This window comes from Arvicola amphibius, chromosome 12 (genome assembly GCF_903992535.2).
Source record: "Arvicola amphibius chromosome 12, mArvAmp1.2, whole genome shotgun sequence".
NCBI classification, from domain to species: Eukaryota; Metazoa; Chordata; class Mammalia; order Rodentia; family Cricetidae; genus Arvicola; species Arvicola amphibius.
Genome location: NC_052058.2, coordinates 65,774,878 through 65,802,292, shown reverse-complemented (window position 1 = coordinate 65,802,292; position 27,415 = coordinate 65,774,878). Strand labels below are relative to the sequence as shown.

Sequence of the window (27,415 nt, the reverse complement as noted above, 5' to 3'; positions counted from 1 at the left end):
TCTGCTTTAATTGCTCAGCACTGATTTACGACAGGCTGTATATTTTCTTCTCGGCTGACACTTCCCTACATGTATTTCTTTTATCTATCACCACACTTGACAGGTGAGTTGCTGATATTTACTGTTACTGTATGTACCAATATTTCCAACATATATCACCACCCACTCTAAAGCCACAGCCATGTCATGGGCATGCAAAGCTCCGCCTGCTATCTGGTCAGTCTGCTCCACACATTAAAAGGGGGTCGCGTCTGGAGAAGGCTGACACCAGAGGACAGGAGAGTCTTGGGATGGGAGCATAGCCCCGCTAACAGTGTGAGATCACAGTCACATTCCCACAGTGCCAAGGTTGCCCCACGATCTCAGTTTTTTAACATGTGCTTACAGTGGGTGTGTCGTATGCACATATGTGTGCACATCTGAGGGGAGTGGTCATGCATTTGCTGTACCTTGTGTGTAGAGGCTGGAGGGCAGTCTTGGATGTTAGTCCTTACCTGTCACTTTATGTGGGGTACAAACTCTTTTTATCTTTGTGGCTGCATATGCTAGGCTGGCCGGCCAGCGCTCTTCCAGGGGTTCTCACCACAGTTGTGCTGGGATTTCTCACACAGTTGTGTATGCACTGCTACATCTAGCTTTACATGGGTTCTAGGGATTTGAACTCGGGTCCTCATGCTTTCCCACCAGGTACTTTATCCACTGAGCCATCTCCTTAGTCAGTGATCTGCTTTTTATTTAGATTTTGTTATTATTATTTGGTTTTTCTGAAACAGGGTCTCAACTCACTGTGTAACTATGGCTGGTCTTGAACTCACAGAGAGCTGCCTGCCCCTCTGCCTTCCTTCCAAGTGTTGGGATTAAAGGCATGTGCTACAGCGTCTGACAATTATTTAAACTATTAATGTGATATTTTAATTTTCTGTGAAGAGCATGCAGCATTGCTATTCTGAGATGAATGTTACCAGAGAAACCTTAGAACTAGTAACTTAACCCAACCCCCTCAGTTAACAGAGAAGGAAACTGGAGTCCAGGACGGGTAATGACCAGAGACGTCCAAGACCACACAGCTGAGCTCGTGAGAAGAGATTGGAGTGCCTGGGTTGATCTCCACTGTCACCTTTACTGGACTCGGACTCATCACACAAGTGGATGTCTGGGCATCGCTAGGATGGTCTTTTTGGAAAGCTTTAATTGAGCATGAAGGCCCTACCCTTCCAGCAGCTGGAGTCCCAGACTGAATAAAACCGAGGAAGTGGACTGAGCACCAACATCCATCCCCTGTGCTTCCTGACTGTACACAATGTAAGCAGCTGCCTCCTGTTCCTCCTGCCATGACAGACTCTTATACCACAAGTCAAAATAAACCCTTTTGTCTCCAAGTCGCTTCTATCAGGGTCACCACAACAAGGAGAAAGCTAAGGACTACAAAGGCCACATGTTCTCTCTTGCCCTGCTAGAGTGAGATGTGCTTCCTAAGAAGCAATGTGGCACAGAGGATCTGTACCCCAAAAGCTTTCAGAAGCAAATCCTTTTCCCATCTGAGGTCCCCTTCCCCCCACTGCCTCCTGAAACGTCCAAGCTCGGCATTCCTGGTCCCACAGTCTGGCTCTGCTTCACCTCCTGCTGAATCTCTGGCCAAGGTCACACTGTGGTTGTCAGATCCAGTGTCTGGCCACTGCCTGTGTAATATGCACCAAGAAATGTCATTTGAATAACCCCATTAAAGTATTCAACTGCCCTTGTAGGTAGATGTTATTATTATTATCCCCCTTTCACCAATGGCAAGAGCCTTGGCACAATGGGCTATTTGGTCCGCAGTAACCTTCATGCCCCATTCCTCTTCCCTAGGCCTAAAAGAATCTTTTCCCTCTGTGTTAGTCAGCCTCTGCTAAGAGGTTGGCTCAGCTGCTACCAACAACTGTAGGCAGAAGATTCACCTTGGATATTTGATTCTGGGCCAGAGTCCAGGCTGTGACCAGTCCCATGGTGCCCCATGTATCTGTGCCCAGATAGTCGATGGACCTTACACGCTTAGCTTGTCTCCTGCAACTAGAGATTGCTGATCTCTGAGTCCTAAGCTACAGTGGTTTGGCAGACACTGGCAGATAGTGGAAAGGGAACTTGAAGACAGAGTGCCACCCGGTCTCTTGGGGTTGTAGGTTTTTGTTTTGCTTTTTTTCTCTGCCCAGCATTAGCAGAATCCAACCCTCTTCTGTTTCTCCCTCTCAAGGTGGGACTCTAGAGACATAGAAAGTTCTCTGGAGAACAGAGTCACAAATCGGACACCGACTCTGATAGCCCTGGGGTGACCTTGGCCAGATCAGCAGGAGATGCACAGGAGCCAGACTGTGGGACCAGGAATGCCAAGCTTGGAAGCATCAGGAGGTGGTGGGAGTTAGTGCGTCAAAAAGGAGCCTAGCAGGAAGGGATGGATGGGTTGAAGGAGGTGCAGGGGGAAGGGCGGACGTCTGAGAGAGCACAAATGTGTATCAGGAACCTGTAGGATAGGGGCAGCAGGAATGACAAGGAGAGAGACCCCTGGGACTTGCCACCCAAATAGCCAGGAATGCAAGTGACACAGGGAATGAAATGGCTTGCTTATTCTGCTGCCCACAGCTGCCACTCCTGGGTCACCCAGATCCACTATGCTTGGGGACCTTGTTTCCTCACCCCAGTGCCATCTGCCCCCCAGACTGATTTGCAACTGTTTAGTTCGACAGAGTCCCCCATGGCAGGAGATCCCAAGATGTGATTTCCACAGATGTCGGGAGGCTGGACTCTGGAGGGTGGACATAGGGCACAGCTGAACTCAAGGGCTCTGGCTGGTCAGACAGATAATCCCGGGCTCATCACCACCTGATATATGGCTGCTGGTCCCCAGGGAGACCTGCTGGCCTAAGTAATTGCTTCTGTCTTGATTACTGGATGTCACAAATGGCTATGGTTTGGTCCCTCCAGTGTGTTCAAGTCTTACAAACGTCCATGCACACAGGCACTATCAGGACCATCTGATCGTTACCTTAAAAGGTTTAATTTGTTTAGCAAGGGAATTAGGCTATAAACTATTCAGAAATTATGGAAAGCCACATGTCAAAGAGAGCCTCCTGCCTGCAGGTTCCTCAGTTTCCGATCTCTCTCTCCCTCTCCCTCCTTCTTTCCCTCCCTCTCTCCATCCCCTCTTCTGTGTGTGTGTGTGTGTGTGTGTGTGTGTGTGTGTCTGCCTGCCTGCCTGACTGACTGTTTGTCTGTCTGTCCCCTGCCAAGTGTATAGTTATCAGAAATACAAAGTGGCTGAGCAAAAGTCTGGCCCCAGACAGCATCTACAACTACCAACAAGCCCCAGAATGTTCTCAGCCTGCAGCAACAGGCGCCCATCCTACTCCCACATCAAAACGGCATGCTTGCTCCCATGACCTGACCTATCACTGGACAGCTTCTGCCCAGAGCCCTGTCTGGCCCCAGGCTTTATACAGCTTCGACACCCCAGCCTCTGACCCTGGGCCAAGCCTCTCTCTTCCTTTCCTACCCCTGCATGGACATCACTGCCCTGATGAGAACGGCACTAATGTGAACTAGCTAGAGCTTGCTTCATCTTCCTCAGCCCTAACGGTGACTCCGAAGGGCTGACAGATGTTCTTATTCCCGCTTTAGAGATGGCAAAGTGAGGCCCAATGAAGTCTGATATTTCAAGTTCACACTGATCCTGGCTTAAAGCCTAAATCCTACCTCTTCTGCGAAGCCCACCAAGGAGAGGGCAACCTCGTTTCTTAAAGACAAACCTGTATTCTATGGGCTTCTGCTTTCAAATCAGATAAGGAACAGAAAGGCTCTGGTCACTGAGGGACTAAGGGGAGGACACCGACGAAGACCCGTGCACAGCCAGCAAAATTACCATGGCAGCCAAACAGTCAGCATGCTGCAACACAGCGTCCTGGACCGCAGGGATAAATCACACAGCCCCAAGGACGCTGCCTACCTGCCCTTGGCTGACAGCCACCTGGAGATTGACTGGCTGGGGGAGGGACTGGCGAGGCAGAGGGAATGCTCACCCACCTAACTCCCTGGAACTGTGTCCTTCACTCCTAGGGAGAACCCCTTAGCTGCCTATCAGAGTGAAGGCCTCAGGATCAGGTAGGTATCCCCCAAAAGCACGACCTTTCAGATAGGAGTCTTTAGCACCCTAGCAAGCCTGAGTCTGTCGCCCACAGCCCTTGACAGACCCCTGGTGGCCTAGGATAGCCTGAAGCTCCCCACAACCCAGGACGACCTTGAAGTCTTCCCTTTACTTGGATGCTGTATGAACCTCACAGCCATCCACTCCACAGCCACTCTTGTTCTCACACCGCAAACATCGTGGTTTCTCTCTCAAACCACATCCATCAACAGACCAGTTTCTCTGTGGCTTAGCCCCTGACACGCTGCTAACACCCTCCCCACTCTGCCACCCTACCCGCTCTAGACAGTTACGGGTCACCTCTACCAGATGCCCTCAAAGCTGAAGAAGAGAGACTAGGAGAGGTGGGAGCAGCCCTGGTCCTGACAGAGGGGGCTCTAACAGCCATACCCTCCACATCAGGGCCAGGGACCCAGAAACAGTCACAAAAGACCTAGTTCATGTGGGCTTGGTTACCCACGATCTTCTCCCCACTTGAGAGGTCAGTGTGCGCTCTGACCCAGAGAAAGGCTGGGTGCTTGCCCTTTTGCTGACAAGCTGCTAGTAAAAGATAGGACAGATACCACCAAGTGCCATCTGGGGTCACCAAACTGCTTCTACAACTCCGTTTTGCAAAATGACCCGATGCACCGTGGATCTTCTATAGCAAGTGACGTCAGAATTCTGCCATTTCCTAAGAAAGCAACAAAGCCCAGAGATGCTAAGGGATCTGTTTGATGGCACCAGCACAGGAACCCAGCTCCCAAAGCAGGGAATCCACCCTGGATGCACTGTGTTTCTTAACAAACGCAGTGCAACAGGGTTCAGGATGCCTTCTGCATGGAGGGTGACCCTCCTAGGCCCCCGACCAACTCAGTAAATTACACCTCCCCATTCCTATGTATTAGTACCTCTCCCCTTGGGCTTGAAGATTTTTATCTCCTTTGAAGAAGAGAGGCTAAAGACCCAGAAAGCAAAAACAAAAACAAAAGAAAAAACCTCAACTGTCACTGAGCAGGTCAGAAGTCAACTACTCCATAAGAAAAGTGTTGGGTTTACAACAACATCGCCCCCTGCTGTCTGTGGTCAGTATTACATCGCTCCCTGGTAGAAGGATAGCCAGGTCCTCCAGCGTGGCTCTCTCAGTTCCCACTCCTTGCTGCTGAGAGAGTACACATTCCAAGGGCACTGGCTCTTCATATCACACTCTTGACTTGCAAACTTCACACCGAACACAAGTGCGGCTGTGCACAGCAATAAAGTAGTTGCCTTGCCCCACACTGTGGGCAAACAGATTATCCCTGGAACCCAGAACCACAGTGAGGGTCAGCAGACCAGGTGAGCCCTAGCCCTGTCTCAGGGCAGGGTTACGCAGCAGCTGCCAGAGAAGACCACAGTGTTCTTCCTCTGTTCCTTCAAAGAGCACAGAGAAAGGATTTTCCCTGGCTCTGACCAGTGTCTTCCACACTGCAGCCAACTGGCAAGTGCTCACTGTGATTCCTTTTGCAGAGTCCCCGAGGTGTGATTCCTGACAGCCAAGTGTGACAAGAGGGAGCTTCCTGCCACACCCCTAAGTTTCTCTTGGCAGCACTTACTTGCATGGGAGCAGGTGACATTTAATGAGCTATAGCTCATTAAATAAATAAGAAGCAGGTTGTCCCTGAGCCCCAAACAGGCAGCAGATCCTAAAGTACCACGGATAGGGAGTAAAGTTCTGACTGATAGCCTGCCTGCTCCCTCCCAGTCCTTCCCTGGAATAGGATCTACAGGATCAGTTTGTGCCCAGAAAGCCTCAGTCCCAGAATTGGGCAAGGCTCATAAATCAAGCCTCCTCACTGGACACTTGGAAGTTGCCAATCTTCCCCTCTGGTTAATGGCCTTAGCTTTCCATTCCTTCCACACAGCACCCCTCACAGAGCTAATGGCCTGCTTCAGCACTGAACCTGTGGCCAGCTCCCTCTCCACCAACCCTCACCCAGTCCTGCAAAACAAAGGGAATAATTATGGCTGTGTTTCTCAAGACACCAAGCAAATACAGGAAAAAAAAAAAACTGTTTACCAAAGCCCTTGTAAACCATTGTGGAATTTACTACTTGTTTCTCCAACCCAGCAACAGTCTATGAGAGCCAAAGTGTGGGGAGGCCATGGAGGCGGGGACTGCTGGGGTCCTGGCCTGAGTGAAGAGGCCTCTAATGACCCCTCCTCTGCCCCCACTCTAGGCCCCTCCTGAATCTAGGGAAACCCCCTGTCCTTGTCAGTCCTTCTCCCAAACCCTTGTTTCTCACTCCCTTTCCCAGCTAGACACCATTAAAACGAGACAGGCCCCTGAGGCAGTATTGAAGTGCTAAGGGAAACGTCTGATGGGGACACCCGAGTCCTCTGCCTCTACCACACCTGCTACCCTAACCTGCCAGCCTAAGCCAGTCAGAGTCCCTGGACTCTGGTGTCTAACCCAGGGGCCTCTCAGTGCCTGGTCTACCTCTTTCCATGTCTGAGAAGGTAATTTAGACTTTGCCTCACCTCTGGAGTTTTCGGAGACTGTCCCAAAGTGCAGGGACAAACCGGAGGGTGTTGCCCTCATCATAGATGAAGGCCACCTCTCCTCCATCTTCTTCTGACCGTCCTTACACACACACACACACACACACACACACACACACACACACACACACACACACACACACACTACCAAAGCAATCCACCCCATGAGGGCTGCATACTGCCTGACCAAGTCATCACTGAGGCAGCAAGACAGAGAAGGCAGCAAGACAGAGACAGACTTTGTCACCCACTGAGCAACAGTGTGAGAGGAAGGGGTAGAAGCAGAGGAGTCAGAGGTGGAGAAAACCAAAGGAAGATGGCGAAAAAGAGGAGCAGTAACCCCCAAAAAAAGGAAGGAATAGATAGGGTAGGTAATGTTTCATGGAAGGAATTAGAGAAACTCAGAATTTCCCATTATTTCTCCTCCTTGTGCCCAGATCACACATCATCAGGGGGCTGTGCACTGCCCCTCTGTGGCTGGTAGCTGGTGGCTGGTCATGCTCCCCCAGGACTGGATGAGCCTCCCTGCTCTGTTCTCATGAACTCTCGAGGCTAGTGTGAGTGAGCACCAGGCTCAGTGTCACTACCCCTCCCTGTCATGGTTTTCCGTGTTGACCAAACCATCAGCCCTAGGTCATGAATGGGTCCTAGGAAGGAACTGAGCAATTCAAAGAATAAATTCTGGGAGACTCTCCCTGACCCAAAGGCCCAGTGAGATTTTCCTGATGAATTCAGTCCCAGAATGAAAAGTCTAGAACAGCCTTGAGAGTGTCGGGTGACCTTTCTTCCCAAGAACTTTACACATATTGCCCTATTTAAAGCCAATATGTATTGAGAGCTCTATGTTTAGCCCCATTTTACGGATAAGCACACCAAGGCATGCCAAAGTTAACTGACTAAAAGAACACAGCCAGTAAGTAGTTTCAAACCCAGACAGGACTGGGCTCTTGACTATCACATGAGCCCACTTCCTCATATATTTCCATCCCAGATAACAAGACCCATTGAGCCTGGCTTGAATCCCTCAGAGCAATCTTCCCTCGCCTCTGAGGCCTGAAAGCAACCAAAGAAACAGTCAGGAAAGCTCCTCCGGGTGTAGGGAACCAACTGAAAGCACCTGCTATGAGAGTCCCCCCTGAAAGATTTGGCAAACCCTGAGCCCCAACTCACTAAGACAGAAAGCACAGTTCCTCATAGGAAGCCTGACCTGCGCCCTCTGCTACACCCCCACTCTGAGGAGCCCCAGAGAGGCCAGATGGCCAATGGGGCTGAGAGGGGCCCTCAACAGAGGGCTTCAGCAGGATTCCTCCAACTCCTCAGGGGCCTGCAATCTCCCTGTCTCTCACTGCCTGAGGGAAGGCAGCGGCCAGCCCCCAAGTGAGGAGCTGAGGAGCAGCAGGCGGTGACTCACTTGAAGAAGTCCTCCTTGCAGTAGACGCTCCCGGCCCTGGAGAAGCACCTGTCGGCCAGCTGCATCTGGCAGTCAGCACACTTGAGGCAGGAGCTGTGCCAGTGTCTGTCCAGGACCTTCAGGATGAACTTATCCAGGATGTGCTGGTTGCAGCCGGCGCACTGTGGAATCTCTATAGAGAGGAGAGAGAGAGAGACAGTGAGAGCCTTCCACAGCCAGATCCTTCAAGGTCCTCATGGACCCGACCCAGGCTGCCACATTTTCACTATGAGGCAGAAGCTGCATTGAAAACATCAGCCCAAAGCGAAGCATGTCTAGGCATGGACTGAGACCATCTGGCCTAAAAGGCAAACACTATCAGGAGTGGGGTAAAACCACGGTCCAGGGTGTTCAAGGGAATGTCAGTATCTTCATGCCCTGAAAAAGACGCCAGGACTGGCTCAAACTGTGTGTCCCCTGGTGATGTCCCCTCCTGTGCTTCAGGCAGGAAAGGCATAGATTGGTTTTCCAGACTCCCTTCCAGCTTGGGTTCTGAGCCAGGGATGGAATCCAGGGCCTCACACATACTAGGCAAGTCCTCTACCACTGAGCCACATCCCCACACCCCAGCTTGTGTCTTTGGTTGATGGAAGTTTACCAGAGGTACTGAAAGAAACTTAAATTCAGAGCTGAGTCAAATGGATGACGGCTGAGAAACAGACATGTGTCATATTGGTGTGGGTCTTAGTAGAGGCAACGAGGAGCTGTGGTTGGAATGCCCTCCACAATCATGGCAAAGGCAATGAGGTTCTGAGGGTGGGCATTAGCCCTGGAAGCAGTTAACTGGCTCCTCCAAGCTGAAAGTCACTCAGCACCTGGTAATGGACCACTCTGCGTTACAATGGCCAACGTAGGTTCTGTTGCCTGAACTGATCTCTAATCGCCTCTCCATCCTTTTCCTCAGCGAGTAGCTTGGACCACTACTTCAGAATCTGTAAGATGACCAGGCTTCTACAGCTGGATGAACAAACTGTGCTAGTGTCTCCAGTTACTTTTCCCTATGCTCTCTCTCTCTCTCTCTCTCTCTCTCTCTCTCTCTCTCTCTCTCTCTCTCTCTCTCTCACACACACACACACACACACACACACACACACACACACACACGGGAGGTAACAGACAGTAAGACTAAAAGCATCAAGGTCCTACCATTGGTCCTCCCCAGCTTCCTCCAGATAAGCAACCATAGGGTTCACAACCATGAGTTTTCCTTATCTGCTACAATTCATTTTTGTTAATTGTTTGCACATAGTTACCCCCATTGGAAAGAGGGAGCCTCGGGGGCAGAAGTAGTGTTTCTCCCTCACCCATGAGCAGATGCCTGACACTAGAGGACAGCTTCCCAAGGTTATCTACTAGCCAGCGACTGTTCTAACCCTCACTACCCACACTCCCTTGAACCGGCTCCTGTGTTCCCTCCATGCTACACCACGTTGGCGAAAGTACCAAACCCAAACGGCTCGTGAATCCCGCATATTTCTCTATTCACATCATGTTCTGGAGAGGCATACAAATTTTAAATGTTAGCATAGGAAAACTTTGAGAAAAAAAACAACATATCAAAATCTACATAACCACTGAGATTTCCCCTCACTCTCAGCGGAAAGTCTGCCAGGGAGAAAGCAAACAACAAAAGCCAGGGAGACCGCGTGTGGGAAGAGAGCCCTCTACACTGTTGATGGGAATACAAATACTGCAGCCACCATGGAAAACACTGGGGATGTCCCTAAGAACAGACCTGATGTGCCTCGCGGTGCCATTCCTAAGTACATATCCTAAGGAAGCACTGATGGCACGCAATGGAGACACCTCCTGCGTAGCCATGGTCACCACAGCTGAGTCATGGGATAGGCCTAGGTGTCCATCAACAGGTAAATGGATAAAGAAATTAGGGTATGGCCGGGCAGTTGTAGCGCACACCTTTAATCCCAGCACTCGGGAGGCAGAGGCAGGCGGATCTCTGTGAGTTCGAGGCCATCCTGGTCTACAAGAGCTAGTTCCAGGACAGGCTCTAAAAAAGCTGCAGAGAAACCCTGTCTCAAAAAACCAAAAAAAAAAAAAAAATTAGGGTATGGGGCTAGAGAGATGGCTGAACAGTTAAGAGAACTTCCTGGTTTTTCAGAGGACCCAAGTTTGATTCCCAATACCTACATATCAGGAGGCTCTCAAACTGCCTATAACTCCAGTTTTAGGGGATCTAATACCCTCTTCTGGCTGCTATGGATACCTGTACACATGTAGTGTATGCGCGCACACACACACACACACACACAAATAAATAAATAATATAAATCAAAAAGATAAAAGAAGATGGAGCTGAGTGTGGTGGTGCATGCCTTAAATCCCACCTCCCAAGAGACAGGAGAAGACATGTCTCTGAGCTTGAGGCCAGCCTGAGTTACATGTTCCAGACTAGGCATAGCAGTATAGGGAGACACTGTCTCAAAAAGGGGGTGGGTATATTTACACAATGGAGTTTTTATTCAGTCATAAATAATGCAATTAGAACTGAGCACATTCTAAATAAATTTTTAAAAAGATGGAGCTGGAGCAATGGCTCAGCAGTTAAGAGCTCATATAGGACCAGCGTTCTGTCCCTAGCCCATGAGTCTCACAAGCATCCTTAACTCCAGCTTCAGAAGACCTAATACCCTCTTCTGACATCTGCAGGTACCAGCCAGGGACAAGGTGCACAGACATGCATTCAGACAAAATACCCATACAATATAATACAATTAGTAATGAATAATTAATTTTAATTAATTATATTAATACAGCAATTATATTGAAATTGTATCTATTATTACATTAATTTAACAGTTGCTATATTAATTAATACAATTAGTAATTAGTAATAAAATACATCTGAAAGTAGAAGGGGACTAGGTGTACCTGTAATTCCAGCAGTTGGGAGGTGGAGGCAGGAGGATCAGGAATCAAAGATAGCCTGAGTTACATAGAACATTTGAGGCTAGTCTGGATTACACGAGATCTTGTTAGAAGGAAAGAAAGAAAAGAAGGAAGGAAGGCAGGAAAGCAGGAAGGAAGGAAGGAAGGAAGGAAGGAAGGAAGGAAGGAAGGAAGGAAGGAAGGAAGGAAGAAACAAAAGAAAGGAAAGGAAGGAAAGGAAGGAAGGAAAGAAAGGCAGGTGACTATTTGGCAAAAGAGAGTGAATGTGGGGTCAGGGAATTAGAGAGATATGGGGCAAGCAAATGTGATCAAAATATATTATATACATGTATAAAAAGCTCACAATGAAAGTCATTATTATGATTATTATGTGCAATTAACGTATGCTAAAAGAATCTCTTGCAAACATCCATGTTCAGAGAAAGCTCTCCTGACTCTCAAGACACTTAATTGACCTTGGGATATTTGCTAAACCTCATCAGTAGAGTCCTGTAACAGCCAAGTGGCCACCTCTTATCCAGTAAGCTCCAATCTCAGCTGTCCCTTTTGGAGCCTAAGTACAGCCAGCATTCAGTGGAAATCAGATCTGCTAGGCTCTGCCTTACTCCTTGACTCCTTTCTCAAATACTGGAAGTACAGGGAGGGACATGCAGGCGGACACTTGCTAATTGTCCCAGTTTGCATTATAGGATTTCTTTTTTCTTTCTGCTTCATAGATATTTTTTTCCCAAGGCAGGAAGGTGACACACACCTGTCAGCCCAGCACTTAGGAAGCTGAAGCAGGAATGAGAGCTTGAGAAATTAGGCTGTATAGCAAGACCCTGTCTTAAACAAAATTAGTTTTCCTCTGTGAGAAAGGCATTTTTTTAACTGGTATGTACTTATGCTAGAGTTCTAATTGCCCATGGTAGTGACTTAACAAGAGCGAAGGGAAGGACACAAGGATAACGCGTGGATTCTAGAACCAGACTGCCTGAGTTTGAACCCTAGCTTCTTCTCCTTGGATAAATGACCACTCTGCCTCAGCTCCTTACTTGGAAAACTGGGGTGATGAGGCCAGTCCTGCCCCGCCCCCTGCAGGATTACTGTCAGGAGAGGGCAGAGCGCACAGCCGGTCTCCATGGGGGTTCTCTGTGTTTACAAAATAGGTGAGCGCACTAAGGCGTGGAAAAATCCTGCCGTGTGTCTGTGGACTTCATTTTTCCGGGCCGTGAGCATTTCTCCCACATAACTCATTACCCTCCAGTGCAAGATGCAAGGAATGACCATCGTGGAGCCACCCGGAAAAGCTTGAGGCATAGCTGCCTGCCTCAAAGTATTCATCCAGCCACTCCTGTAGTCTCTCTTTGGGGCCACCAGGGAGTGCACCCCACCCTTCAAGAGGCGGGGTGAGGGTGGGGGTCTGTGGAAGGCTTGGGAAAAGTTCTGGCTGGGAGAGACTGCAGAAGGCAAAGCGCTGTGTCAATAGCCAGGTCAAGCCAAGCCTCCAGCAAGGGACAGTTGGCGGCTTCTGTCCTGAAGTGGAAGGGTTGGGTTGGTGGTTAGCAGGGATGGCTGCCCCTGCGTATCTGGCAGGGAGAGGCAGATAACTCAGAAGCCTTCCAGAACAAGAGAATCAATGACAAAAGGTGCAGAGCCTGCGGAAACTGAAGGAGGACCCTGCGGGCGGGTCACAGGGCAGTGGCCACTTAACCGCAGTGTCCCGCTGCACCAGCCACCTGCCACCGCTGGGCATACGTCCTACCCAGCCTAGGTCACGACGTCCTACTCAGCCTAGGTCACGACGCCTCACCGAGGACTTCTTTGTGGAACTGAGCAAGCCAGCCGCTGGATTCTGAGCGCTGGATTCTGAGCGCTGGATTCTGAGCAGGCTCTCTCTTGGCTTCCCAGGCCACAGGCTAATCCTACCCAATTGTTTGGTCTGTTCTCCGAGGAAGGATACGACAGTATTTCTCCTCCAACCTACCAATGCATGTGATGAGGGCGAGGATGTATGGCCATAAAATTTATTTCGAGCAAGGTACCTAGCGGGAGACTTAATATGATGGGTATTCGAGAGCGACTACATTAGGGCTAATGTATGCAGGGAGCCGCGCCCAGAGCGGGAGCGCGGGCCGAGCTCAGCCTGGAGCACTGAAGGCTGACAGGCTACCCAGTTTTCAGCTAGGAGACCTTACAGCTGGTCAAGCTGGGACACCCAACTAGGGGTGGCGGGGTGGGGGGGGGGCACGGAAACCAAACTAGACCTTGGCTTTGGCACAAACGTAAGGTAGAGATTAAGGGCACATTTTATGTTCAAGAACCTTTCCAGATTGTATTCCAGCTGAGAGACATGACAGAGACGGGGAGAATTTAAAGAGAATTTAGGGGCAGTTGGAGAGACCCAGGGCACGCGACAGTAGGCATAGTAAAAGCAAGGAGGGGTGGCCTGTGGTGGACTGTAACAGGACTCAACTCCATGGTTATACAACCAAACAGGGAGGAAGAAGTGTCTGCAGGGTCAGCAGTGTGCCCAGAGCCTGTGGGCAGCGAGGTGAGAAGTGAGTCTAAGCCTGGCTGAACTCTTTAAGGCAGGCTAACCCCCGGGCCAGCGCTGAAGAGGACTCACCCCACCGCTCTCCACCTTACATTTCTAGACAGGAAATGGACTCTTGTGCTACATAACATTTGAGCAAATGCAAATATTTGAGACACAAATTTAGGATTTGTGTCATCATAGGATGGATGCCTAATGCCCATGGGAGGGCTGGGAGCCAGAAAGACCCTGTCCATGAAAATCTCCTCAGCTTGTTGATGGCACCTGTCAAGTTCAGATCCAACCCTCCTCTTCAATAGGTGATCATCTGGGGACTCAGACCCATATTCTAGGCTACACAACCCCATGGAAAAATTTCAAACAGCTACAATGTCTTTTTGGTATATTGAATTATTATTGTTATTATTATTGTATGTTTATGATTTGGAGAGCCTAACCAGGACAGAGGTCATGAAACCTTCCCACCAAGACAGCTACACACCCCATTTCCCAGAGGGATGAGACTTTCCAGCTCTCTAGTAAGAGCAACTTCTGGCTGTTTTTAGTAACATCGCAAAGTCCTCCTTTGGAAACTGGAATTAAGAAGAGTTCTAGAATCATAAAAGACAGGTTTCTATCTGTAAATTCAACTCACAGTAAGAGAAGTCATTTCATTTGAAGTGGGAGTTTTAATCCTAACTGCACAGTAAGTGTCCTATAGTGATGGTCTCTGCAGACAGCAAGCTCGGGCTTGGAAAGACAGCAGAAACTCTGGAAGAGCCAAAGAAGGAAGCAGTGGTGCTGGGCCACACAGCAGAGCATCCCGTGTCCTGCAGAGTGGCATGGCCAGGCATGGACTTAGGTCCAGCTGCATGCACACATAGGCACCCTAATCACCCATGCAGGCCTCCTCCCAGGCAGCCACACCACACTCACAGCACACACAGAGAAACCCAATCACAGATAAACAAAGGCACATCCTGTGACACCAGTCTTATCTGGCTGGATTCTGTCAGTTTACAGAGGAGAAATGATGGCAGAGACGAAGTCTCGAAACTGATGTTTACAGAGTGACTAGGATATAGATGAATCACTGACCAAAGGTTACACACACACACACACTTACAAATACTTAAAGATATGCACATTTAATCCAGATGTGTACATGTACATGGGTGCACACAGGCCACCTGTTTTGCACAAATATGCACACATGTGCAGCAATGCACACAATTATACACATATACATGGGTCAAGGCATTGTCATTTTGGTAAAAAGCCAAGCCTGAAGAGAAGTTTAGTGATAGAAAGCCACTCCTGGACCGAGGGTGCTGTCCAGCAGGGTTGGCCTGGAGAGTGTGCAGGAATGACACAGAAAGCTCTGGGGGGATCAAAACTTCTGAGCTTTGTTTTGTTTTTGAAAGCTTTCAATGCTGTATCAAGTTTGGACTGCCACATCCCTCCATCTACCCTCTTGCTTAGAGACTGGAGCCAGACCTATATGAAGATCCCAGGAATGAGCAAATAACTGAACTTCTCCGAGCTTCAGCTCTCTTCTGCAAGAAATGGGAGTGATAATATGGCACCTGTCTGTTATTGCCAGGTTGTGATCACTTGATCCCATGTGCCAATGAGCACAGAACAGCCAGCTCTACCATTGCCCAATAGTTGGTTCCCTCCTCCATGGCCTCATAGCCAGTCATCAACAAGGTGAGCCATCAAGATGGCTTCAGGACAGGGGCTGATTCTCAGAGTAGCAGAGCTTTTGTCTAGCATGTATGAGCTTCTGAGTTCAACCTCAGGTACTGTCAAGAAAAGAATGACTTCACATGTCACCATTTCCCCAATACACCTTTCTCTCTCCCTTGCTTCATAGCTCACTCAGAACTCAACTCCTCCACGCCCTGACTTCAGAAACAACCAGATGTCACCTTTCGAAATGTCCGGAAGGATGGAAAACAGTGCAATTGTAAGACTTTCATCTCTTTGGGGACAGAGATATCTAGCAGGCTCCTCTTTAGAATGAGGGCAGATTTGCCCACCCTCGTGTGAATGGTGAAAACAGGAATGCACTCACTTTCCATTGTGTAGACAGATGAGAATCGGAGAGGCTCTAGTGAACACATGAAGCTTCCAGCATTGTTCTTAGGGACATCTGAGCGTCCAAAGGACTATAGCATCTTCCCTGGAACCCTAAGCTATTTCATTCACTCTACTCATCAAGAGTCTAGGAGACCCAGAGCCTGCCCTCAAAGCTCCTGAAGTATTTGTGGGAGGGCCAGGCTTAGTTTTCAGACTGGTCCAACAGAAAGTGGGTTACACTTTTAAGGCTCTAATTTCTCCATCAGGAGTTTCAGGAAGCTGGCAAGTGTAAGAGACCTGAAAACATCTAATGTGGTCTATGGCAGATCAAGTCATCCATCCCGTCTTGTGATATCTAAAGAGCACTGCCCATTTTCATCCCTACCTCTGGCTCTTTCCACTTCCAAGAAACTTCTCTCAAGGAGTCAGAGGCCACCAGTAAACATTTCAGAGGGTATGTGTTCACTGGATCGATTTTCATTCTTTGAAAAAATGGTGTTTTCTATCTCTTTTGCCACAGAAGGCCAACAGGGTAGAGATGGAAAATCACTAAGGATACTACAACACACCCAGCAATGCCTTCTAAAATGTACTTAAGAAAGGGCACCTTTGTGGGGAAATGAGTCGGTTTCAGATCTTCCCGGTGGAATCACAATGCTGAGGAAGGGCTCTGATGGATTTAAAACAAGTTAGTTTGTACTGATGGGGATAATGCCCAATTGACCATGCTCTGGAGCCAGGTTAACATTCTGTGAAATCTGGACTTGCAGTCTTTATGGGACATTGCTTTTAAACTGCCTTATGCATGGGTAGAGTCCAGTTCCTCAGCACTGGGCTCAGCAGCCTGATGCCCAGAATGGGATTCCTCCTGGCTGCTTCCAAGACAGGGCTGTGTGGAAGATGCCCCCCCTTCCCTGTTTGTAGACCTCACAATGCTGTTCTCACTCAGTTTGGTCATCTTGGGACATCCAGGAGTGCTGTGAGTCTAGTCTCTGGTTATCTCTGAACAATGTCACTTGCTTTCAAACCCTCATTTATTTCCAGGCATTATTTGAAGGAGACCATGAGAAGGTCCTGAGAATAAGGGTCTTCCCTAAGGGCAGGCACATACTTGGGGACTAAATCAGGGTAGAACCTTCTTTGTCTCCTGGACAGTTTCTGGGGCTGACTGAAGGCCACAGACTCCACCGATAACACTAAGACCACCTCTCTCTAAGACTTTTCTCCTCAAACTCTTGTATAGGTAACTCCACCGGAATAAGTAGTTGGTTGATGTAAATTTCAAAAAGCTCACTTTGTTTAAGTTTCTTTACTAACTTTTTTTAAATGGGCACGCATTCATACACAACTGAATTGTGTACACTCTCTTCTTGAAAATTTCCACTCCTGCCTTACATGTAAAGAGGAGAAAACAATCGGCAGAGATGTTTAAGAACAAAGCAGAGACCATTTCTTGTTTTTTGGTTTTGTTTTGGTTTTGGTTTTGTTTGTTCTTTAATTCTGAGCTTGGGGAATACAATGTAGAAGTTCACTTGTTCACTCTGGGAATGGCCAGCTCTAAAGTGTCCCCGCAAGCTAAGACAGGACACACCAAGTGATATAGCACACTTGGCTGGCTCACCCCTGAGTTCTGCAACACCTAACTCTTCTAAGCATAGATCAGAGATAAATTATGTTGAAATTAAATTATAGTTTCCTGCTTGGACAATTGTCTCAAAAATAAACTTTCCAATTTAAAGGTGTTGCCATTACTGATGGCAATAAAATCTAATTTTCTGATCACATGCTCTCTTGTAAGTTGTCTGATAATTGGAGCCTATAGAACCCAGGGCTGGTTCATTCAGCAACTTACAATGAGGAAGCCTCAGGCCCAGGGTTCTGTTATATAAGACAAATTGTAACTAGATGCATGTGGCATTCCCCACTTTTTCTTGACTCAACTCTGTTACTGAAAACATTTATTTCATTTTTATTGAGCAATTTATAGTTACTTTTTAATATTTTTATTTATTCTAGTGTGTTTTCAAGAGATACTAAAAACACTTTCTAAAATGTCATAAAATTGTGATTTTCATAACCTAGTTAAAAATAATCTCAAAAACAGCACTACTAGAGGACAGAATTCTGATATTAATTATTTAAAAACAAAGGGAAAGGATGCGCTGAACATCATATCATTTTGTGGTGAGAGACAATGGACAAGCCACAAAAATGCTGGGAGGAAAAATCCCAATTTAAAATTTGGCACCTCGTTTACAGTAATCATAGTCTCTAGATGAACATATCTATTTTCATGCTTGAAACATATTAATCTACAAGCATCTTGTTAACTAGTTCCTACATTGCCCCCTGGTTTGTTTCAAGGAATGTCTTACCAGCTGGAAGAGAGCTAGTCAGTCTTGGTGCCGGAAATACCCGCGATGGTGCCCTTCCCTTGGTCCCCTTTTATTCTTCCCAGCAGATCTTATTTGTTTACTTGGCAGTCTGAGGTCTTTTTGAAAAATCTCTTTTGTTCTGTTTCTGCTTAGTAGTTTAAAAAAAAAACAAAAACAAAAAACAAAACCTCCAAACAACAACAACAAAAAAACAAAACCCCAGCCACCCTTTTAATGAAAGAGTGAATTCAAAACGATTCTGGGGAGTAGGTTCAATGTTACCATTTTAAAGCTGTTATTTTGATAATACTTTCATATGAATGCAGCAGCAAACAACTGGAATGTCATGTGTATTTGCAGAGAAAAGATTATCTTCCAGAAGATAGACCGCTGTGGAATTAGTATCCTTCACTGGGATATAAAATATTCTGGCAACTGTAAATAAAACAGAAAATACACTAAACAAACCCGTGGCTGTCTGGGAATGCTGTAGATACATCCCTATTTCTATTCCCCTTTCCCATCTAATCATTGCTAAATCTCCACACAGTATTTTTCTGATGTCATATTCTGTAGCAATAGCCCATATGTTTGGCAGCCTCTCTCTCATAAGAAGAAACTTCCAATTAATTTGGCTGTGAAGTTTTGCTCTATTTGTCTATCCCCAGAACCAATCTTTTAACCCCCCAACATTATAATTAAAGCAAATTATAATTTAAGGACATCTGGGGGTGAGGTACTGCAGTAAAACATCTGTGGCCAGACCTCACTTGACAGAGAGCAGATAATGGGGAGTCTGGTCAAAAGAAATCTAGGAAAATAGCAGCAGAAGCGAGGGCTCACCTCACCCCACAAGATAACCATCCAGTCTGCCTCCAATACAGTTAACTTCAAGTATATTTTGTAAGGGAGAATCAATTTCAATTTTGCCAATTAAACCCAACCTGGCTATCTATCACCACCAACGACCTCAAAATGGTTGACAGAGGCACGATTTTGATGATGGCCACTATAAAACTGAAAACTACCAAAAACAAAAACAAAACAAACAAACAAACAAACGCTGCGTCTATTTGCAGCTGATTTCTTCTGCCACATATGACGGTGGGAGCCAGCACCAGGGCAGCTTCTGTCCTACGTCTGGTACCTTGTGTCCTGTTGCCTATCCCGAGGACAGGAGCTGGGTCTCACCACCCTGGCAGCTGCTGGCACACTATCTCTAAGAAAACCCCTGTGCTGTGAATTCCAGCTCAATCCCACATTCCAGCAAAGACTTCACTAACAATGGGGAGGGGAATAACCAAAAGGAAAGAAGATCTTAAAGCCAGCCAGCCAGGTTGGGCCCTGTCTACACACATCTGTACTATAGGCATTGCCGGGAGAAAGGCAGGGAGAAGGGGCAGAAAATCACTGCAGAGGTAAATGTGGGGGGGGGGGGCAATCGAACCATCTCCAAGTCCTAGTGCCAACAGAGTGCTCCTAGTGCCACCACACAAAGTGAGTAACATCACCCATTGCTTCCTACCATCAGCTTCGTGCACACGAAGCTTCTCAGCTCTATTCTCGATAAATTTTCCTAATTGCAAGAAATGACACAAGGTCACTTCATCCAACCCTACCCATCCTCCCCCATCCACGAGTCTTCAATTAGAAGGGCACACGCATTTCCCAGCCAGAGAAATCCACCAAATAGTCACTGTGTCAACCCCAAAATTGGAGTCTCAAAGACATTTCTTAACGCAACAGAAAGTACCCTTAATCCCAGTTAATTAATTGCCCATTCCTGCAGAACTGCAAACGCCTGCCCTTGCTCCTGGCCTCCGCCTCCGCTGCACTGAGCGCTCTCAGGCTCTCTAGCTCGCCGTCCGCTAATGCGGGTGGTAAGTAATCGCTAATTGACTGTACTGTGGCGTGAAAGCGCACTAAAATCCAAAGCGAATGGGAAATTGGGACAATGCAAATATTTAGGACTTGAGGCTGTCTACACCTGGTCAGCGGGGTCATCAGGTCACTGTTCAAACACTGTCGCCCATGTTTTTGTCTACTCAATGGAAAGAAATTGCTTTATGGGTTCCCTACCTCGCCCGTTTCTGCTTCACCTGCAAAAAGACTAAGTCTTAAAATAATACCGGAATTTGCAGTCAGATGCGGGGCTCAACGACGTCTGGAGGACTCCCGAATTCCTAATCCCCACTGTTTTCAGCCCACATTCTTGCCTTAACCTCCGTTTTGCCAGATTGGAGGTGGTCCAGGAAGGCTCGGCCGCGTGCCCTACCTGACTTCCTGCGGTTTTATCCTTTGCCTGCTTCATTCCTAATAATTCTTTATCATTTGTTGCACCTTCGGGTCTCTTTAGAACACGTTGCCCTTCTTATATAAAAGTAACTACATTTTTTTTTCTGTTAAAGTTCAGGCTAGGAAAAGGCGATCCTGGAGTAGTGCGGGAGGAAACCTGTGCCAGGTCTTAAGCCAGGCGCCGCCTTCTGGAAGCGTGTGTGTCACCCACGACCGGCGCGGGCTCGCTTTCGCTGGCTTGGGGTTACCAACTGGTCGGCCACAGACCGAGCATCACCTATTGTTCACCTACAGCCTTGCTTTCTCTCGAGGCTGCGGGGTTCCAGCCCTCTCAAGTCCCCAGCAAGGGGAGCGGAGACTCGAACTCTGCGGAAGGTGCGGGTTGTGTCACTCGGCTGCGGGCCGCCTCCCTGCTGCTCAAGAAAGCAGTGACTTTTAGAAGGCGAACAGCGCTTTTCGCTTTCTGAGGACGGGGACGCCCTGCCGGAGCTCCTGGTCGGCGCCGCGCCGGGATTCTAGGGCGCGAACTCGGCACCAAAAGCACAGGAGGTCGCAGCGCTGCCTCTTCGGCGCCGCGCTCACTGTCGCTCGAGCACCTGCCGCTCCTTCCCTAGCGGACAGAGTCCCGGCCACAGCTTGGAAGCAAGAAGCACGTTCCAGGCCCGGCCACCTTCTCGCCTGGGGAGCCAAAAGGAACCCAGAAGGGGAAGCACGCACGGAACCGAGGGTGGAGGCGCTTCCAGGCGCAGTAATCTTAGACGATCCCGCCCTTGTCCCACTCAGGCCGGCGACCTCGACCTCGACCTCGACCTCGACCTCTACCTCGCTCTCCCGACTGCAAGTCCCGAAGGACAATTGTGGTGGCACCTGCCTGTACCGGCAAGTGTCCCCCAAACCCAGGGTACAAGTCGAACTCACACTTTTAGGTGCGTGAGGGAGGAATCTAGCTCTGCTGCCCAAGCCACCCAAGCCCACGGTGCCCACGGGGCAGTGAGACGTCACGCGGGTCGTGCTAACTGACCCAAACACGCCACTCCCGCTCAACACCACTGCAGCCAAGCAATTAACCAGTGTCTAATTAGAGCCGGATTTCTTGCCTCACTTTCTACTACGAAACTTCCCGGGACATTGAGGAACTGCCGATCGCAGACCTTTGCCCTCCACCCCCTTCACCCTCTCCACCGCCGCGTCCCTGATGAGGGTTAATCGTTAAATCTACAGCCGGGGAGGAAGGGGCCGCGTGACTTTCCAAATTTCCCTCTGCTCTCACCGCCATCCGAAAAGGGACTGCCAGAGCCGGCTCAGCCCCTCACGCTCTAGGACACCCGCTGTCCTTCCTAACTTAGATCTTCTGCGGTCCCTCGGGTTTCTTCACATTTTCTTCCACTCCCAGGACTGGCCGAGGGCTGGACAGGGTTCAGTGGTTAGGGAAGACAAAACACGATCCCCCCAGGCTTGAGGCGCTAGCAGGGATAACCAGCCTGAACAGCAAAAATAAAACAGGCTCCTCTAGAATGTTTGTTTGGTGAGAATGAAAGGGGTCTGTACCGCACTGTACCGGGCTGAAATTCTGTGTCGGAATCTGTTGACGTTCTTCTCAAGTCTACATTCAATTTTCGGGGTCTTCCTCCCACCGGAAGACAAAGCAGAAATGGAGCGGGGAGAGCTTCCCAGAGAAGTCCCGACCTGGAAAATGAGGTCCCTCACCACAAGCCAGCAATGGGGATAGTAAACGGGGGTGGGGGTGGCAGTTGGATTCCGGACTAAACCGGCTGGGACAGTAAAGCTGTGTACCTCGGTGAGTCTCTGGGAAGCGAGCGAAGGCAGTGGGGCCCTTCACTTAAGACCCTACGAAATGTAGAAGAGTCGCCTCTTGCCACTGTTTGGCGAGTCTAGAGGGCTTACAGTCTTATTTCTGAAGAGAAGAAGGGAGCAGAGATGCTGCTTCTGATTTTACCACCGCGGCCACTCTCGGGACGTCTGGTCCTTTATCTTCTCAAGCAGTGGTTTCCCCACTTTCCCCGCCAGCAAAGCCCAGACCACGGGTGTCCTTCGCCCTTTCCCTCGATGCCGAACAAGACAAATTGGAAGAGGGGTTGAAACCCGGGGCAATGGGCAGACAATGCTCCCCACCTACTTATGCATCCGAAATTTTCTAACTGTTCTTAGTGCAGGGTGTGGGGGGAAGAGGCCAACCAGACCCAAATGTGTGGTGGTGGGAACTGAGCCAGGAAGCGCTCACTATACCTGAAGGCGCTGCCGGGGCAGGTCCTGAGAACTCACCGGCCACAGTCCCAAACCCATCAACATGGTCCCCAGAAAGACACCTACGGGGAACCCTTTCAAAATGGTCCAGGAAAAGACCTCGCGAGTGTCATTAAAGGAACCCGAGGGTCACCCAATTTAAGGAGCAGTGGTTTGGAATTCCTTAGAAGGCACCGGCCCCGAGGGGGAAACTGGGACCAACGGGAGATTTAAGCAAGACCCTACTTCAATACCCCAGGTTACTTTGGGTATCACTGCCAGCCTTCTTTCTTCGGAATCTTTTGTAGCCAACCTCTGGACAGCCGCTGGTAGAGGTGCAGTCTATCAGAGAAGAGCGCAGGGGTGGCATCCCGCCCGAGAACATCTGAGTTGCGGGGCCAGACAGGAACCTCTGTGGTAGTGAAGTACAAAGGGTGCCACTGTGCAAACAGGAGCCTACCTAGGTACTGGCCTGTGGCAGGGTAGAACGTAAGAGCAATACTGTCTTGGGCAGACCCTGAAGGGGCAGAAGTTACTACTCCATTGGAACACTTTCCTGAGGGGAATGTGCTTTTGGGGGGTGTCTCAAACAGACAGCCCCAACCCTGGATTTAAAGTCCTAAAATGTCCCTAGAGTCCTGGGCATCACGGGTACCTAGGTTAGGGATCTATATATTGTTGCCAAGTACTCAATTCACTGTGGTTCTGAGAGATGGAACTGTAGACAGCATCTGAGAGGAAGAAGCTCAACCCAAACTTGCTTGGTCTGCTGGAGGGTCCACCACCTGTGAAGAGGCTTTCTATGTTACATCTTTTCCAGGGCTTGAGAGAGTTCATAGGCTTGGGGTTACCCTTATTTTTCCAGCATGCCCTAGGATGTATCTCATATTCTTCCAGCATGATAATTCTTAGATCGTTAAACCCTACCATCCAAGGAAGATTAGAATTGCTTTCCCTTTCCCTTCCCCTTCCCAAGTCACAGCTTAAAGCTGGTGGATGGATCTGCTTTGTGAGGCTGAGAGAAAAAAATCCTGAAGTCTTCAGGTATTGGATCCTTCAGTCTTGGCTGGTGCCTCCTGCAATCTACCTCCTCTTTCTTCCACTGAACCCAAGAAAGACAAAAGGAAGGGCTGACTGCCCCCTCTTGGTTGGTTTTGCCTGTGGGAGCCACTCTTCCTTTCTCTCTTCTGGCTCTCTCCCCGCTCTCTGTCCAGTTCTTTTCTTTACCTCGTTAAGTTTTCCACAGTATAGGCCCAGACTCAGAGCCTTAGCGAAGGGTGATTGCCATGTCTTTTAGCAAAGCGGGTTCCTGACATTCAATATCTCTGAGCAAAGGGAACAAAAGTCAAGACAATCTAAATTTTGCACATGCCAAAAATGAGCCATCGCAGGAGAGTCCAGAATATGGACAGGACGTCTGTGGACCTAAGTCATTAGCATACAGGTGCATTAAGTGCGGAAGGAGGGCGGGAGTCACGCCCACACATCCTTTCTCCCTTCACAGACCGTGCTTACTCCTGCAGCACAGCTGCAAGTAGTTTAAGGACTTGAGCACCTTGACCAGGGCTCACCTTTCTGTTTGTGCAGGAGTTGTGCACGGTCTCCCTGTGTGGGCTGATTGAAGCTATCACTAATGCTGCCTACAGAATATTTTAACAGTAAATTTTCTAAGGTACAGCGAACTTTGAAACTGTTTGCCAACAGGTGACAAAAAAAACTGTAGGCTACAATCGAGGAACAACCTTACACAGGCTGGAATAGAGCTATCCCTTCCAGTTTCTTCTCCAAAACTTTCCAATAAAGCTCAAGACTCTGGCTGGACAGCCTGCCGTGAGCTCTGCTGGGACAGAACCCCTGCGATGGAGAATCGGGGCACAGGAGGGCGCGCTGCTGCGCCCTAGTCATAGGTAGTCTCCATCCCCGAGTGAGCCTGTGCTTAAACCCCTAGGCGGAAGTCTCTTGTAAAGTCCAGTGAGGAAACCCTTCATCTCTCTAGAGTGGCCAGGGGTACCTAGCCCAACGCAGCTGTTGGTAGGTCAAGACGTAACCAGGAGCCCGCGAGCGCACGCTAAGCTTGAGGACCTGTCAGGTCTCTGTACAGATTCCTTTTCTTTGGCTCTCTGTCTAGAAGTCAGAGGCACGGACAGACTCCTTCCCGGAAAATCTCTGCCATGCACTCACCCTTACATACAGAGAAACCTGGGGCGAGCAACCTGTCCGAACTTCTTGGCCCTTGCTAATTGCAGGCGCTGGAAGAAATCGAAACATCAAGCAAAGTGTCCTCACGTCTAAGTCTCCCCCTCTTCCAAACCCGCGCCTCGAAGTACCCTCGCCTACGCAAAGGCTGAACGCTCAGTCCACAACTTCGTTCCAGAGCTTCTGCCGCTGCATTCCTCGGCTAGCTGGAATGTAAGGAGTGCGTTCGCTCACGGAGAGAGCTCTGTCGGCGACGACAGAGGAGGCGGGTGCCTCGGGCAGCAGCGGCTGGGGGACTTAACCAGGTGCTGAAACTACCAAAACCAAGTGTGTGGCAGGGGGCTTCTGCACAACCAGCCCCAGGGACCTGGGACTCACTCTCCAACTTCCCGCCAGCTAGGGTGAAGTTGCACTAGCGGTTCTGAGAGCTTTGGCCATTACCATGGAGAATAATCATTTGAGGGGGACCACTTTTGCCCTCGGGCCTGGCCTGTAGCACGAAACCTCTGTTGTCCCCAAACAGCATCTTCCCCAGGGTTCCCATAAAAGCAACGGGCCAAAGATGCTACTTTCTGTACCCTTAGACCCTCCACGAACAGTAACCGAGAAGCTTTTATATTCGATCCCAAAAAGCCAACAGCCAAGCCTTTCAAACACTGATGGGTACCCCTGCTCTGTGACCGCCTCTGCGTCCCGACCCCTCCCGGTCAGTGCCACAAGCCGCGTCCGGCCTGCCCGAACCTGCTGAGGCTGTTAGCTGTCTTGTTATCAAATTAAATGAGCGAGAAAGGAGGATGTCTTACGTTGCAGCGGCACACCGAGCATCTCCGGGAGCCCCTTGACAGCCCCCTCCGCGGGGACAGCCGCGCTCTGCATCATCTCGGAGCCAGAGGCAGCAAGTCGCAGTCTACTGAGATCTCTCGCTCTCTCCCTCTGGCTGGATTCGGAAATTTGAAAATAATAATAATAAACCCAACTAGGCCGCTGAAGTCACAGTGGAAGCCGAGCCCTCCGCCTCTCCAGGAGGACTCCACTGGCTGGCCGGCCCCCTCCCCCCGCCAGTCCTCAGGCTGTTTCAAATCCCTTTGATCTCGCTCTCCGGGGCTGGTGCACATCCCGGGTTGAGGAGATGCTGTTGCTGCAGCTCTGGCTTTTTTCCCCTCCTCCCTCCCCCGCCCTCTTGTCTCCCCCTCCCCCTCCACCCTTCGCGTGCCGGCTGCCCAGGAGGCCGCGGTCACCCAGGCATTTTGATTCATTCACACTGCAGGAGCGGCCGTGACGTCGCTCTCCGCAGGGAAGCCCGCCCTCCAGCTTGTCCTCCCAACCTGGCAGCCGGCTGCAGACCCTCGGCTGACCAGAGTCGGGGGCGGAGGGGGTGGGGAAGTCCAGTAGCCCCGAGTCCGTTCCGAGGCGCTGGAGGGCGGGGCCGCTCGCAGCGGGGCGGGGCCTAGCAGCCCCTCCCCCACCCCACCGTGAGGGCTCGCGCCCCGGTGTAAATACTGCGGCGGGCTGGGCCGGGGCAGCAGGTGGTCCCGGAGCTCGGCGTCTGAGCCCCGCAGGTTTCTGCGGGGTTCCGGGGATTCCCGGCTAGTCCTCAGCATCCTTCCTGTAGGATTCAGGGGAGGGGCGGGAAGGGGTAGGGCCCTGCGGACCCTCGATTGGCGCTCTGGGTTCCCGGCTTCTCCACCCGACCGACTGTGTTCTGTAGCTGGATGATTCTCCACACATCCTCCACTTTTTTCCCCTTTTTCCTGGCCCATTCCTTTCCGGCCGGTACTAACCAGACCCCGCTCCCTCTCCCCCGCGTCTGGCTGAGGCTGGGCCAGGGACAGCCTGTACTCGGCCGGGAACGCGCGAGTCACGCAGCGGGCGGCCGCGGAGCGGGGTGCCGGAAGGCGACCTGGGCCTGGAGGTGGCGGGGTGCGGGTCTCCGTGGGCGCCCACTCTGGCCCCGGCCTCCGCCGTAGTTGGCACTCTCACCGCCCAGGGTCCAGTCCTGACCCCACCCTCCCTTCGGCGGGGCCTGGCTCTCCAGGCCGCTTCCACCCAGATCCGCCTTCTATTAGCTCCCAGAGACCGCTCAGCGGAGCCGGCTGCAACCGCGGGCGCTTTGAACGATTCCCGGCCACGTGTGCGCGGGGCAGAAGCGTGCACACGGCCCCCGGGGGTTGACCAGCGAAAGGCGTGCGTTGCTATTGTGTTTACAAGACATACGAACACACGCGCGCGCATACACACACACACACACACACACACACGAATGCGCGCGCTGAAAGCCAATTCTCCTATATTTATTCCCGGAGGAAATAAAGCAAGGATCAACGAATTCTCTTCGAAGTCGCTAGCACTTTTCCATACACTGGACGCCTCCTGACCGTTGGCGTGGGAAACCCACCGCGTCAGTCACCTCGACACCACCATTTCTAATTTAGTCACCGGACTAGACGGGTCTTTCCAGCCTAATGGGATCCCTCATGGGCCAGAACGGGGACTCATAATCTTCCTGAGATTTTTTTTTTTTAACTGTTGGGTTTTTAGGGTTGGTGTTTGAGGAGGAATATAGAATTGTAAGAGGAGGGCGTGGCTGTGCGTGCTACTCAGTCTCCAGTGTGGTTATAGTGACTTCTATGGGTCCAGGCACTAACTAGTGTCCTGTC

At 50.0% G+C, this 27,415-nt stretch overlaps 1 protein-coding gene across 1 annotated transcript in view; it reads right to left on the bottom strand.

Annotated features, from left to right (window-relative positions):
• The window catches only part of Lhx4 (LIM homeobox 4), a 39,642-nt gene extending 14,005 nt beyond the window's left edge, over positions 1-25,637 (bottom strand). The window contains exons 1-2 of the mRNA XM_038350048.1: positions 25,562-25,637; positions 8,106-8,277 (exon numbers count right to left, since the gene is read on the bottom strand). Coding sequence (XP_038205976.1) covers positions 8,106-8,277; positions 25,562-25,637 — 248 coding nt within the window. The remainder of the gene's footprint in view (positions 1-8,105; positions 8,278-25,561) is intronic.
• Positions 25,638-27,415: the final 1,778 nt, after the last annotated feature.